Source organism: Trachemys scripta, chromosome 8, assembly GCF_013100865.1.
Source record: "Trachemys scripta elegans isolate TJP31775 chromosome 8, CAS_Tse_1.0, whole genome shotgun sequence".
Lineage (NCBI taxonomy): Eukaryota > Metazoa > Chordata > Testudines > Emydidae > Trachemys > Trachemys scripta.
The window spans coordinates 23,040,754-23,055,923 of record NC_048305.1 but is presented as its reverse complement, the minus strand read 5'-3'; the positions used below and the strand labels follow the sequence as shown (position 1 = coordinate 23,055,923).

The following is a 15,170-nucleotide window of genomic DNA, read 5'->3' as shown; positions in this document are numbered from 1 at the left end:
AGATCATGACTTCTCGAATGATATCTCACAAGGCATACTTTGTACAAAACATGCAATCATATAATAGTGGTGAATATGTGAGTACAGGGTGTCATTTTGAGGTACAGAGTGTCACAGATTATCAGAGTTAGTAATAATAATAATAAAATCTTCTCGGTAATACTGCTAATAACAAGAAAAGACTAGGCAAGATCTTGGTTTCTCTCTTCCAGCCAAACGCCTGGAGACCCATAAGGAACTGGACTCAGATGATGAAGACTGGGCAAGACATCAGCATTTCGCTCTTCCTGTTATCAAGATCGAGAAACCAGACACTTTAAAACAGAAAAACACTAAGCCCTTGAGGAGGTGCCAAAGTGCCCGGGCTCGTTTTCAGGGACATTCAAGGAAGAAATCATTGGGGCGTTGTGACAGCCTTCAGTCTCAAGTGGCGTTCAGCAGTACCATAGTGAGTAACTTCAGATTCGGTCAATACATTTTTGGGATCTCTGCTTCATGCAACTTTTTGAGGGGAGGAGGGAGCCGAAGGAGAAAATAGTCAATGAAACAGCAGTCATTTACTAGATTGGGAGCAAGGAAACTAACCTGCTACTTGCCGGAGAATGCTATACATGGTTACCCCAGATGAATTTCAGTCTATTACACTATATCATAGAAAAGTGACAAACTGAGCCACCAGGAGAGTTACCAGTATCTTGTTATTCTGTCAGAAGACAGGTCTCACCTCACTACAGATAAAATACAGTGAACCTAGTATGATTTTTAGTACAAAGTTAAAAATATAAAATTTGATTTTTATATAAAATGTAGTTCCAAAATAAGGCTGTAATCCTACAAAATGCTGAGCACTCTGGCCTCAATCCAGCAAAATACTTAGGTACATCCTTAATTTCAAGTACACGAGTAGTCTCATTGACACCAATGGGACTATGCACATGCTTAAAATTAAATACTAGTGCTGATCGAAAACTTGCAGAATTTCACCACAAGTTTGTCAGAACTTCAGCAGAAAAAATGGGTCAACGTTTTCAGTTCTAATTTTTGTAAACATTTTGTCCTATTTTTGTGACCGGTTGTACAGCAGGTTGAAAATTTTCAAAATTCAGAATTTTTTTTTAATTTTTTTTTTGAAATTTGAAAAGGAACAAAATTTTCCCAAATATTGTTACATTTTCACTCTGCTCTGTTACACACACACTCAAGTACTTTACTGGATTTCAGCCAGAGTGCTCAGCACTTTAGGGGGTCGAACCCTAAGCCCTCATTCTGCAAAGAAGCTCCGGATGGCAATCTCTTATGCCCACTGATTCCCAATGACTTTTGGGATGTAGGCTTATGAATGCATTTATTACAAGCTTCTGTCTTGCTAACTCAGTATCTCTGTTATGTAGAATGGACATCAGTTAGTACTCTATTAACTTCTTGAATCTGTTTATTTCATGATAATCTTATTGCTTGCTGGTCTGTTGTCTTCCATCCCATTTTTCCACATAGTACATTGAGAACTTCTCTGTATCTGTTTGCTTTATGGATCATGACATTTCAGGTGTGTAAAACGTCTCCTTCAAGAGAATTTTTCCCCAACTATTTTTCCTATTATTGTAAAATCATTGAGTCAGAATCTATAGCTTCTTGCCTCTCTCTCTACAGTTCTTTTTTGCGTTTTTTTAAGGGTGGGAGTTAAAATTTTTCTCACTTCACTTTGCAAATTGAGTTAGAAATAGGGTTTCCTGCTTCTTGGAGTAGCTAATCCTGGAACCCACAAGTGGAGAGGCAATTCTTGGTTTAGTCGTAAATGGTTCTGGTCCAAGAGGTGAATATAGCTGAATGAAAACTACTTAAAAACACCATAATGGAGAGTAAAATTAATGTATGCCCCATATTAAAAAAAAAATACTGGTAGAGGACCAAAAAATGCTACTATGGCTAAACAGCACAGTAAAAGAGGCTGTTAGAGGCAAAAAAAAGGCATGCTTTAAAAATTGGAAGTCAAATCCTACTGCAGAAAATAGAAAGGAGCACAAACTCTGGCAAGTCAAGTGTAAAAATATAATTAGGCAGGCCAAAAAAAGAATTTGAAGAGCAACTAGCAAAAGACAAAAAAACTAACAGCAATTTTTTTAGTGCATCAGAAGCAGAAAGCCTGCTGAACAGTCGGTGGGCAATTGGACAATCAACTTCCCTGAGTGCTAAAGAAGCACTCAGGGAAGACAAGACCATTGCAGAGAAGCTAAATGAATTCTTTGCATGGGTGTTTATTGAAAAGGATGTGAGGAAGATTCCCATGCCTGAGCCACTCTTTTTATGTGACAAATCTGAGGAACTGTCCCAGACTGAGGTGTCGTAGAGGAGGTTTTGGAACAAATTGAATAATTAAACAGTAATAAGCCACCAGGACCAGATGGTATTCACCCAAGAGCTCTGAAGAAACTCAAATATGAAATTGCAGAACTACTAACTGTAGTATGTAACCTATCACTTAAATCAGCCTCTAAGCCAAATGACTGGAGGATAACTAATATATAATAACATTTTTTTAAAAAGACTCAATAGGCGATCCTGGCACTTACAGGCCGGTAAGCTTAACTTCAATACCACGTCAATTGGTTGAAACTGTAGTAAAGAACAAAATTATCAGACACATAGAACAGGGATGGCCAACCTGAGCCTGAGAAGGAGCCAGAATTTACCAATGTACATTGCCAAAGAGCTACAGTAATACATCAGCAGCCCCTCCATCAGCACCCCCCTCCTCGACCAGAGCCTCCTGATCACCGGCAGCCCCACCGATCAGCGCCTCCCCCTCCCTCCCCGCACCTCCCAATCAGTTGTTTTGTGGCGTGCAGGAGGCTCGGGGGGGGGGAGCGAGGGCATGGCAGGCTCGGGGAGGGGGCACAAAGGGGTGAAGTGGGGGCACGGCCTGTGGCAGAGCCAGGGGTTGAACAGTGAGCACCCCCGGCACATTGGAAAGTTGGCGCCTGTAGCTCTAACCCCGGAGTCAGTGCCTATATAAGGAGCCGCATATTAACTTCTGAAGAGCCACATGTGGCTTAGGAGCCACAGGTTGGCCACCCCTGACATAGATGAACATAATATTTTGAGGAAGAGTCAAGCCGGCTTTTGAAATGGAAATCATGCCTCACCAACCTAATAGAATTCTTTGAGGGAGTCAACAAGTATGAGGACAAGGGTGATCCAGCGGATATAGTGGACTTTCAGAAAGCCTTTGACAAGGTCCCACACTTATGACTGCTTAGTTTACTTAAGAGCTGGGATAACAGGGAAGGTCCTCTCATGGGTCAGTAACTGGTTAAAAGATAGAAAACAAAGGGTAGGAATAAATGGTCAGTTTTCAGAATGGAGAGAGGTGAATAATGGGGTCACCCATGGATTTGTACTGCGAGTAGTGCTGTTCAACATATTCATAAAAGATCTGGAAAAAGGGGTAAAATGTGCAGATGATACAAAATTACTCAAGATAGTTAAATCCAAAGCTGAGTACAAAGAGTTACAAAGGGATCTCACAAAACTAGGTGACTGGGCAACAAAATGGCAGATGAAATTCAATGTGGATAAATGCAAAGTAATGCGCACTGGAAAACAAAATCCCAACTACATATACAAAATGATGAGGTCTAATTTAGCTGTTACCATGCAAGAAAGTGATCATGGAATCATTGTGAATAGTTCTCTGAAAATATCTGCTCAATGTGCAGTAGCAGTCAAAAAAGCTAACAATGTTAGGAATCATTGGGAAAGACAGAAAAAGACAGAAAATATCATAATGCCACTATATAAATCCATGGTACGTCCACACCTTGAATATTGCATGCGGTTCTGGTCACCCCATCTCAAAAAAGATATATTAGAATTGGAAAAGGAACAGAGAAGGCAACAAAAATGATTAAGGGTATGGAACAGATTCCATATGAGGAGAGATTAAAAAGAAAGGGAATTTTCAACTTAGAAAGGGGATGACTAAGAGGGGATATGATAGAGGTTTATAAAATCATGACAGGTGTGGAGAAAGAGAATTAAAAAATGTTATTTACTCCTTCACATAACACAAGAACCAGGGGTCACCCAGTGAAATTAATAGGCAGCAGGTCTAAAACAACCATAAGGAAGTACTTCTTCACACAATGCACAGTCAACCTGTTGATCTCATTGCCCGATGATGTTGTGAAGGCCAAAATTATAACGTGGTTCAAACAAGAACTAGATACATTCAAGGAGGATAGGTCCATCAATGGCTATACCCAAAAATGGTAGGGATGCAACCTCATGCTCTGGATGTCCCTAGCCTCTGACTGCATAGAAGCTGGGAGTGGATGATGGGACAGATCACTCAATGATTGCCTGTTCTGTTCATTCCCTCTGAAGCATCTGGCATTGGCCACTGTCAGAAGTCAGAATACTGGGTTAGATGAACCATTGGCCATTCTTATGTTTTTAGACTTTGGATTCTCTATGAACGTTTTCCTGAATTTTTGTATCAAACAGACAAAGGGCAAGAAAAAAATTCTTCTCTATATAATAGACAGGAGTGTCCAAAGGGCCACAAGCTGGGATTCTCCTTTTTTTTTTTTTTTTTTTTTGGCTTCTAAATGCCAAGTTTCCAAGTGTTGTACCAGCTATGAAAACTGGTTGCCCCAGATAAAAGGAAAATTTGCAATCTTTGCAATGCTGAGAAGAGTATTTTTTGGGTACAGGTTAGCACAGCATCTGCTGTGAGCACCCGCCTGGTGGGGCTGTTGCCAAGAGAAGTGTTAAAGTAGGAGAACTGTTAATATAATAGTATGCTACAGAATTTGCTGAGTTTTAATGGAAAGTAATAGTGCTGAACAGGAGAGAATCTTCTGTAAATGCCAAATAGGTGTGGAACCAAAAGGAAGTATAAAGAGTTCCTTTTTTTGTTTGTTTGTTTAAACAATGTCCTCTGTGTGGTAGGACTGGCTGGAAAACACCAATTCAATTTTGCAGAAAATGTCAAGGTTTTAATATTGTTTCCATTTTGATGCAGGACAAAGCAAAGACCTTTCAAATTGTTTCATGAGAAAAACAGCCCACTGGTTGGGGTACTCACCTGGGAAGCAGGAGACCCAGGTTCAAATTCCTCATCTGCCTGGATTTGTACCATTGACTTGAACCTGGGTCTCCCACATCACAAGTGAGTGCTCTCACCATCTGGCTGTAGAGCTAGTGTCCCTCTCAGAGAGAGAGAGAGAGAGACTGTTTCTGTCGGCACTCTCCAACAGACTATAGGCCAGGGGTTGCCAACCTCTGACTCCAGAGCCACATGCGGCTCTTCAGAAGTTAATATGCGGCTCCTTGTATAGGCACCGACTCCGGGGCTGGAGCTACAGGCGCCAACTTTCCAATGTGCCGGGGGGTGCTCACTGCTCAACCCCTGGCTCTGCCACAGGCCCTGCCCCCACTCCACCCCTTCCCACCCCCTCCCTGAACCTGCCATGCCCTCGCTTCTCCCCCTCCCCCTCTCCCTCGCCCCCCCCCCCCAAGCCTCCTGCATGCCACAGAAAAGCTGATCAGGCGGTGTGGGGAGGGAGTGGGAGGCGCTGATCGGTGGGGCTGCCGGTGGTCAGGAGGCTCTGGGACCGGAGTGGGGGTGCTGATGGGGGGGCTGCTGACGTATTACTGTGGCTCTTTGATAATGTACATTGGTAAATTCTGGCTCCTTCTCAGGCTCAAGTTGGCGACCCCTGCTATAGGCTATTCTGGGGCAAATGGGTCTCTTTCACTCATCAGCAGTTCTTTCTGGACCTAAAACATCTTCCTGATCAAAGTTTAATTATAACCAACGCATTTCTGTAATGAATCAGCATTTTCCAACAAAAAGTGTTTTTGTCAAAAAGTTTCCAACCACTTCTATTATACTGTGATTGCAAAGCCAACTGGAAAGTGGTCTTACATGAATCGGTGATAAGCAGTCTGCATTAGTTACTTTTAAGTGTTTTCGTACTGTTAGTACTCTATTGTCTGGCTATACCAAAAGAAAGACAGCAGGTATTTGACATGGATTTAATCAGGCCTCACCTTTATTATTAGATGTCTGGGACTACCTGGCAGATAAAAGTGTGCAGTGCAGGTAACCCCATATTTATTTCATAATTACCAAGGGGGCTTTTTACCAGCTCCCCCTCTTTTTCCACCCAGGTCACTCAAGCAAATCCATTGACAGGACCTTACCTTCCACCACCAGCTCATAGGAGGGTTAAGGTGGACTATAATAATGGGGGTTAGCTCCCTGCCGTATCAATCATAGGGGTCCCAAACCATCCCCCATTCGCTCCTTTATTGACACCTCTTTTTAAGTCCTTTTCCAACCCATTATCCGGTCACTGTATACCTTCCCTATGGAGTACCTGCACTGGACATCCGCCACAAGGAGGTGCCAGCCATTAGCTTGGCTGCCTCCTCCGCAAACCCAGTTGGGTTCCCAGACATTTCCTAATGCCTCTTGTATGGGTTTTATACTTTATCGCTATATCTTGAGAGGTTTTAGGATTATGGAGCTAGGTGGCTACAAGAATTATCCAAGCTTGAATGTTTTGTGAGTGCATCTATGCTTGACAGGTTTTGCTGTTTTGTTGAAATATGAGATGGTTTCATCAATTAATATGTTGCTGTCAGTGTAATCCTGAGAAGGAAACAGATGATGATGTTGTTTCTTTCGTGGCATTTGATAGCGTTAATGAAAATGGAGTCTGCTGATCCTGGAGAAAAATATAAGCAGCGCTGTGTGGTCCATTCTGGAGTAGAAATTACAAAGATATGATGCAAGAGGCAGCATAGTCTAATTTTTCAGTAGTGTCCTCTATTTGTGCTCCTGCAAATACTTGTGCCCATGTTTTTCACCTCATAGTAAGTTTTAGCATAAATAACAGCAATTGTATACTAAGCTACCTGTGTCTGGTGCCATTAACAATTACTCCTGCAAAATTAGAGGTTGAGTTAAAGCCAGGTTGAAAATCGGTCTACCTAATCAATTCCCAAGAAGAAAGAGAGAGATTATTTAAAGTTCAGAATACCTGTCAAGTTTGTAGTGTTTATACCAGTGCCAGGGAATTTGTATTGACTCTGCATAACTTAAGATCATATGGGTGGGAAAGGAATAAAGAATGGTAAAAAAGCTGTATTTCAGAAAGCCACAGAGATAGAATGTTTTCTGTGTCATTAATTTCTCCCTGATTCAGTGAGGAAATGGAGAGGCGGGGTGGGGAAGGTGAAAGATCAATCCTATTGAGACGTTTATAGGCGAGAAATCAGATTTCTCTTTCCTTCAAGACGCAGATGAAAATGAAAACTAATTCTTTTTGTATCCATCAAAACCCAGCTTCACTGAGAAACAGCCTGCAGCCCAATCGGAATTACCCATTTCATGCTGGGACCGACAAATGTTCCCTTATGTTGGCCAGCTTCATGGTTTCTATTTGTGTCTCAAGTGGAGAGATCGCCAATTTATTTTATTAATTTTGTCTCCTGCTGCTGCTGCTGCAACTTCTCCATGCGAAAAAGGCTGCATCAAATCATGTGCTACAAAATAAAAAATAGACCCTAGGATGTACTTCCTTGTACTATAGAAGAATGGAAGGAGAAACCTTACAATATGAAAAGGAATAAATTATGGAAAAAGATAGAAAGAGGATTATAACTGTCCATATTCCCTTTGCTATGCGTTTTAAATTAAGGTTCTTACAGCACTCTTGATCTAGATTTAATAAGTCTGCAATTGCATGTCTTATAAATATCACTATTATTAGAAATATTTCTTGAAGACTGGCAGTTTTCATAGTTAACGTCTTTTAAAGTCAATAACTTATTTTTAATTTTGGATTCATTTAAAGGGACACTCAAATGAAAACTATTAATAAATTACCCTTTAAAACGTAAATGACCTTACCCATTTTATAAATATTGAACTAGCCTACTAACAATGAAGGGATTTTTAAATTTTAATTGATTTTTCATTCTTAATGCTGATTGTTTAATTTTTGCATTTCACTCAGCTTGGTCAGTGAAAATAGATGTGTCAGTTTCACCATCTGTCTCTTATACATTACCATCCAGCTACATGGAAACATATAAATCCAAGCCAACATTTGTTTTCATTTTTTAAGATAATGAAAACTTTTCTTCTAAGCTTCAGTTGTGCACTATCTAGCTTTTCAAACCTGACAGTGTCCCCTCAACATTCAATAATTGTAATATGCAGAGAAATATAGTACAGAAAGTTTCTGCACAAGTAGCATACCTGATGTTAAATAATTCTTCATCTGCTGCATGGTGCTACAGTACTGGATACTAATGATATAGATGCAGTAGAAACTGGATGGATGGATGATGGACAGGAGCAAGAGAGAGGTGTATGTTATTGTGCTTTGCTGCTTGCATGAGTGTACCTTCGTGGATTTGATAAAAAGAGCACAGATACAGAATAAATAGCTAGATGTTCAGTAATCAGTAATTAATAGTTACTATATTAGGATCCTGGAAAAATTTGCTTTGGCTTTTGGGATTTTGTATGTACAATTTGTGGTTTTTTTTTCATTGAAATTATGCAAGTAATAGGGAACCTCAGGTTGTGGTTTTTTCCACTGTGTGATGCTGTAGCAGCCAGTAAACACAAACGCACTTTCTTTGCTGCTGAACGTACTTGGTGTGGCTAAATCTTTCACTTATTTCAAAGGAATGTTAGTTTAAAACAGCAACCTCAGAAGCACAAGAGGGTCTACTGTAGCTGAGAGCTTAATGCATATGTCCAGTATAATTAGCGATATATTTTATTTTTCAATTTTCAATGATTAGATCATTTAAGAATCTCTATTCACTTTAGCAAGCGGGAGTTAAAATGTAACACATTTAGCTCAGCACAACATAGCCCTGAAGGTTATTGATTTATTGTTGTTGCATACTTGGGAACTTCATAATAATTGTGCCAGATTGAAGGAGGAGAGGGCAGTGGCAGAGATGAACTGAGAAGGAAGCTAAATTGTTTTGGCAGTAGTTTAAAGAAGAAATCTAAAAGCCTTGGCTCCAACAGAGGCTCGTATTTTAAAACTGGAAGATCTTATTAAATATGGCCTGAACTAAATTCAAATGTATTAAAAATCAAGTGGGGCCTAGGGATTACAATACCATGTCACAGGAATTAATGATCTCTTTAAAAAAATTCAGTGAAAACACTTTGAGGGGTGTGATTGATTTCTTTAATTTTTTTGGAAATGACATTATGGTATGAGAACAAGATGTGAAATTGGCCATACAGAGTGAAGAGCAAAAATTAAACATAGGCCCTGAATTCATTGGGTGGTCACTTGTCCCTGTTAAGCATTCCATTTAACTCAGTGATCAGCGGTTTCAAGGATCTGCCCATTTAGGTCTGGGTATGGGTTTAGGGCCATAGTGCAGATTGTATAACATGAATTTTAATGATCTAGGTTCAGATTCTGGCCTGACTTGCACTTTTTGCAAGCCCAGCGAAGTGACCACTTCTCTATTTTGTTCTATGTAGGCTCTTATTCTACCCTCCATCATCATCATATCTGAGCACCTCATTGCATAGTCTCCGAGATAGAGAATCTTTTCTTCTTCAGGAAGATCCCTGAAGATTTCATTAGTGATTATGTGTGACCTTGACCATCTATTTATGCAACAGTGGGAATTCTATCTTTTTTTCTATATGCTGGGTACATTAGAGTATATAATACTGTACAAGCATTTCCTTGAAGGCTCTAGAAAACCTAAGGTGCAGGTCGTACACAATCCCAAATGTGGTCCTTACTGAATAACTTCTCTTCCAGGAAAAGGATGTGACCCCTGATAACAGGCTGTTGATGAAAGTGAGAGATGCTGCACTCCAGATAGAGTCTTTGGCATCATTTCCATCTGCAAAGGACACCTGCTCCACCACGTCTGTTACTGACTTTTTTCTTGCACTGGCTATCTGTAATACTGTTGTGGTCTCCACAGCAACGGAGCCAAGGCAAAGGGTAATCTCACTTTAAATACGTAAGGAGAATTGATTTGCTTAAAATCTGTATACTAAAATTGAAAGCTATCTGCAGTAGTAAAAAAGCACTGTTTTGGAATTGCCATATGGTTTTCTATCTTCTGTCTGCAATAATTCTAATGAGTGCTATTCAACCATTAAGGGCCCATAATGAACATCTAGTCTGACCTCCTGCACATTGCAAGCCACAGAATCTCACCCACGCCTGTAATAGACTCCTAACCCCTGGCTGAGTTACTGGAGTCCAAAAATCATGGTTTAAAGACTTCAAGTTACAGAGAATCCACCATTTACACTAGTTTAAACCTGAAAGTGATCTGTGACCCATGCTGCAGAGGCAGGTGAAAATTCCTTCCCAACCCAAATATGGTCATCAGTTAGACCAGGGGTCAGCAACCTTCGGCATGCGGCTCATCAGGGTAATCCACTGGTGGGCCACGGGACATTTTGTTTACGTTGATCATCCGCAGGCACAGCCCCCCACAACTCCCAGTGGCCATGGTTTGCCGTTCCCAGCCAATGGCAGCTGTGGGAAGCGGTGCAGGTGGATTACCCTGATGGGCTGTGTGCCAGAGGTTGCTGACCCCTGAGGTAGACCCTCAGCATGTGGTCAGACCTCCAGCCAGACACCTGGGAAAGAATTCTCTGTAGTAACTCAGAGCCCTCCCCGTGTAGTGTCCCATCACCAGCCATTGGATATATTTGCTGCTAGCAGTCGCAGATCAGCTACATGCCATTGTAGGCAGTCTCATCAGAACATCCCCTCCATAAACATATCAAGCTCAGTCTTGAATCCAGTTAGCTTTTGTGCCTGCACTGCTCCCCTTTGAAGGCTGTTCCAGAACTTCACTCCTCTGATTGTTAGAAATCTTTGCCTTATTTCAAGCCTAAATTTGTTGATGGCTAGTTATATCTCTTTTTGGTCTTGTGTCCGCACTGGCTCTTAAATTAAATAATTCCTCTCTATCCCTACCTACAAATCTCCCTGTCCACCATGGTGGCCCTTAAGAACTTGCCAGTCTTAAGTAAGATAAATCAATATGGCTACCTCAGTGTCTGCAGCATTCCCTTCTACTTTAGGAAATATTTTGAATGCTACAAGGTTCTCACTGAAAAACTTTGCTTAATTATCTCAGGTAGTTGGTGAACTTTTTAGGGCACCACTCTGTCTCTGCCATAGATCACCATTGAATCTAGAAGCCAACTTAACTGTTGTCCTGAAAATCCCTTGACATAATTAGTTAGAAAAAGGACAGCCGCGTATTTTTTTAAAAATCATTACTTTGATGCACAGCACAGCCCTGGGAGTTTGCAAATGTTCTTGTGGCTCACCTTGTTTAATTTCAGGTGTAATGTTCCCAATGTCTTCTCATGTCTCAAGGTTACAGCGCCACCACTGATGAAACCATCAGGGATCTCCTTGGAGAGGATTCACCAGCTGCTCCAACGGCTAAAATTAGCAAACCTTGGTCAATCTTTCTCATTGACTCAGTCCAGTTCAGACCTAGGAGCAAATGTTAATGCAAAGAACAGTAAAGAGAATCCAGCTGCCACAGACTCCTGTAACAAAGATGACATTTCCACCCACACTTGCTCCAACTCAACAGATGGTGACTACGATGGTGATGATAGAGCAGATGCAATGCCCAGCACAGAGATGGGGGGCGCCTCCCTGGATGAGGTGTTTGGGTCTGTTAGTCAAGGCCATTTGCAGCCAGAATTTTGTTACGAGGCTGAGAGCCCAGATGAGGCAGCCCTTGTCCATGCTGCCTGTGCTTACAGTTTCACTTTAATGTCCAGGACCCCTGAGCAGGTAACTGTGAGGTTGCCACAAGGTACCCTCCTGACCTTTGACATACTTTGCACCTTGGGTTTTGACTCAGTCAGGAAAAGGATGTCTGTGGTGGTGAGGCACCCCTTTACCAATGAGATAATTGTCTACACCAAGGGAGCTGACTCTGTCATAATGGATTTACTGGAAGACCCTGCCAAAGGTAATTAGTGCACCAGCTAGTAAACTATTATCGTTATGTTGTCTGTTAATAAGTACGGGAAGTTTACAGTACTTCTTCCTGCATACAATACTATATCCAAGCTTTAGGATTATACAGGAATAATAAGTCCCTTAGTATAGTATTATTGCTGCAGATCAAAATAGAAGTATTTGTTTAACCTGAAGAGGGCTTGAAATATGGAAAAGGCTAATTAGGATTCACAGGCAGCCTAAACTAACTGGATGGTGTATTCCGCAATAATATTGTCATACAACCCTGACCAGTGTATTTTAACTTGGCAGCAATGGAGCAGTAACATAAAGAAGACCAAGAAATGCCATCCTTGAGCATATGCTTGTGGGGTTATGGAACACAAATTAATATTTATGGGCTTTGCAAGGGACTGCTGCTGTGTTAGTACACCAGCTCCTGTGTTGCCTGTTTATTATTATTATTAATTTGGCTGTTGGGTAAGGAATGCTCTGTACTAGAAATAAGTAGCTGACTGCTTATTTTTCAAAGCTGACATTAATATGGGGATGAAGCTGAGAAGAATACATGCTAAAACACAGAAACACCTGGACTGGTATGCACGATATGGCCTGCGAACCCTGTGCATAGCTAAGAAGGTAAGGAGTAATCGGACTAATGCTATTTGTTAACGATGTCCTGTACATGTGAACAGATTTATGACTTGTGAAATGTGAGAATTATAAACCCTTATGCATAAAGCCACAAGCCAAATCCTAACTGCCTAGGATTAGAAGGGAACTTTTCCTACGGACAAATTGATCTTACACTTTTTTCTGAAGTATTTGGTCACTGTCAGAGTCAAGATCTTTTATCTAGATGGTTCATTGGTCAGCAATATCTGTCTCCTGTGACTACCCTATCCATTCCTAGTTAGTGAGTCCAGGCAAGATCAAACAGAATCACAATTTATTAGCTGTTCTTTTAAATTTTATTTGGCATTCAGCTTTCAAGCATCTTGTACTCAATTTGGAGCAGTTGTGCTTTATCCTGATGGTTTTAATGAAAGTTCAGCTTATGGGTAAAATCCAGCCCATGGAGGTCTGGAGTCCAGCCTTCAGAAACAACATGTCCCAGCATGCAATGCTCTATCTTGGTCCTTGCTGAGCAGCACTGGGACCAGTTGTCTTTCCAGGCCATGCCTCTCTTAAAGAGAAGACAGCTGCTGTCTATACCATTTTATGCAAATTGAGAAGGCAGGTCTGTTTTTCCTCATTGCTACTTGTCCATGCAGCTTTCAGTTGGGCAAGGTTAAAGGTCATGTGATATGTTGCAAAAGGACTCTGGGGTAGTAATTACCACTCTAGGATTCAAAATATTGCTGCCCTATTTCCGCAGTTTAGAACAAGGTGAGCTCTTCTTAGATGCAGTGGAGAAGACATAATGCTGAAACTATTGCATCAAAATATTTTATACCAATAGACTGAAGTAATAGATGCAAGATTGTGATTTACAGGATAAGACTCAAATGCAAAGAAAGAAGTTATTTTTAAAACATAATTGTAGCCGAGGATTCTCTAAAAAATCTATTACTCGGTATTCTACCTGAACAATACTCTGCCCGTGCAAACTTTCCATTACGCATCCATACTACTTCGCTGAGACAGTGCTCCTCTCATGGACACCTTTCCTCTCACAACTCCCCAATTCTTCCCCACTGCTTGATTCCTGGCTCTGTTTCATTCTGTGAACCACCAGGAAAGGGTTGTGTTGCACTACGGTGGGCCACAGACTACACACAGTTTGAGCAACTGCTCTACCTAAATCTGAATATGAGGCATACCTGTATCCCTGTTGCACAGGTTTTGAGTGAAGATGACTTTCGGAAATGGGCCAATTTTCGTCGTGAGGCAGAGGCAGCGATTGACAACAGAGATGAGCTGCTAATGGACACAGCACAGCATCTGGAGACCAAACTCACCTTGCTAGGTAGCTAAAAATAAAGACTTGTTACTGAGTGAAACATTGCTTGCTTTCAAGTGATGTTCTTGGTAACCAAAGAAACAATGACTTCGACGAATTTATATTAAAAGGTCTTGCTGTGGCCCTTTGCAATTCTTTGGTACAAATATCAAACTCTTTAGTGCTGGATGCAGCTTCCAAGGGCAAATATTTTTATATATATAAGCTGTGTCCAGAGCACTAACGTTGGTGCACAGTGTTTTATATTGGTACCTAAGGTTTGGTACCATATGCATTCTTTCTGTATACACATGCACACACACATGCTTACCAATGGGTTTATGATTTATCTGTGTTCTGATGTTAGTTTTCTCCACTTTGAAAAAACTACAGTACATCATGCAAAAAGTTATCCATCTTGGTACTTTATGGCACCCATCCCTATAGGATCGAAGCATCATGATTTTTTCATAAAAATGAGAGTAGTTTAATGTTCTCTATCTTGAGTCCAAATGTTTTGCTATTTTAGGCTTAGCTTTTCAAAGGAGCCCAGGTTTAACCTATTTACCTATGTGCCGTATGTTCAGCACTTTGTCATCCTGATCTATATAATTGCAGCTTGTTGTTATTATGGCTCTTCATAATCTCTGCAATGATATTTGTAAAAATTAGGATAATAACAGTAAATACTGTAAACAGAGCTGTAGGTGAGCTAGTGTAGCTGTCAGAATCTCTCACCTTTGCCAACTACAAACCCTCTGTATGCACTCCTACTTAATTTTCCTCAGAAAAGTATCCTTTTCTGCTTTAAGTAATACTGATCTTTAATGTATGGTATCACTGTTACAGCAACTTCAAAGTGGCCTCTAGTGGAAGAGATAAGAGATGACTGTTTATCACTCTTTCATATGGTGATTTACCTTCAGTATAAGTATTGGCTTCTTCAGCTAAGTTTTCACATTTCCAAAGAGGACATTTGTTGTGTCCTATCTCATTCCTTTGATGGAAGAAGCATCTGACTTGCCAGTAGAGTGTCTTTCAATTAAACAGCCAAGATTCAGTGTAGAATTGCATGCTGTGATGGGAACTGATACCATACTTTTTAAAAAATGCACGTAGTATATTCCTTGGCCAGTACATTGTCATTTTGGAGTATTCAAAAGAAATGAAATGAGTCACTACAGTGCCAAGTAAAATGAATGGTCACTAGTCAT

General features: G+C 40.8%; 1 protein-coding gene and 1 long non-coding RNA gene across 3 annotated transcripts in view; one reads left to right on the top strand and one right to left on the bottom strand.

The window, feature by feature from the left end:
- ATP10B (ATPase phospholipid transporting 10B (putative)) overlaps window positions 1-15,170 on the top strand; it is a 71,481-nt gene that overhangs the window by 37,984 nt on the left and 18,327 nt on the right. For both annotated transcript variants that reach the window (XM_034780261.1, XM_034780260.1), the window contains 5 exons: window positions 213-448; window positions 9,822-10,010; window positions 11,412-12,024; window positions 12,547-12,653; window positions 13,857-13,983. In XM_034780261.1, the coding sequence (XP_034636152.1) occupies window positions 213-448; window positions 9,822-10,010; window positions 11,412-12,024; window positions 12,547-12,653; window positions 13,857-13,983 (1,272 nt within the window). The remainder of the gene's footprint in view (window positions 1-212; window positions 449-9,821; window positions 10,011-11,411; window positions 12,025-12,546; window positions 12,654-13,856; window positions 13,984-15,170) is intronic.
- Window positions 6,137-13,978, bottom strand: LOC117882204. Its single transcript, XR_004646955.1, has 3 exons — window positions 13,838-13,978; window positions 11,363-11,534; window positions 6,137-6,770 (listed from the first exon to the last, which is right to left on the bottom strand). It is a non-coding gene; the product is annotated as an uncharacterized LOC117882204 (long non-coding RNA).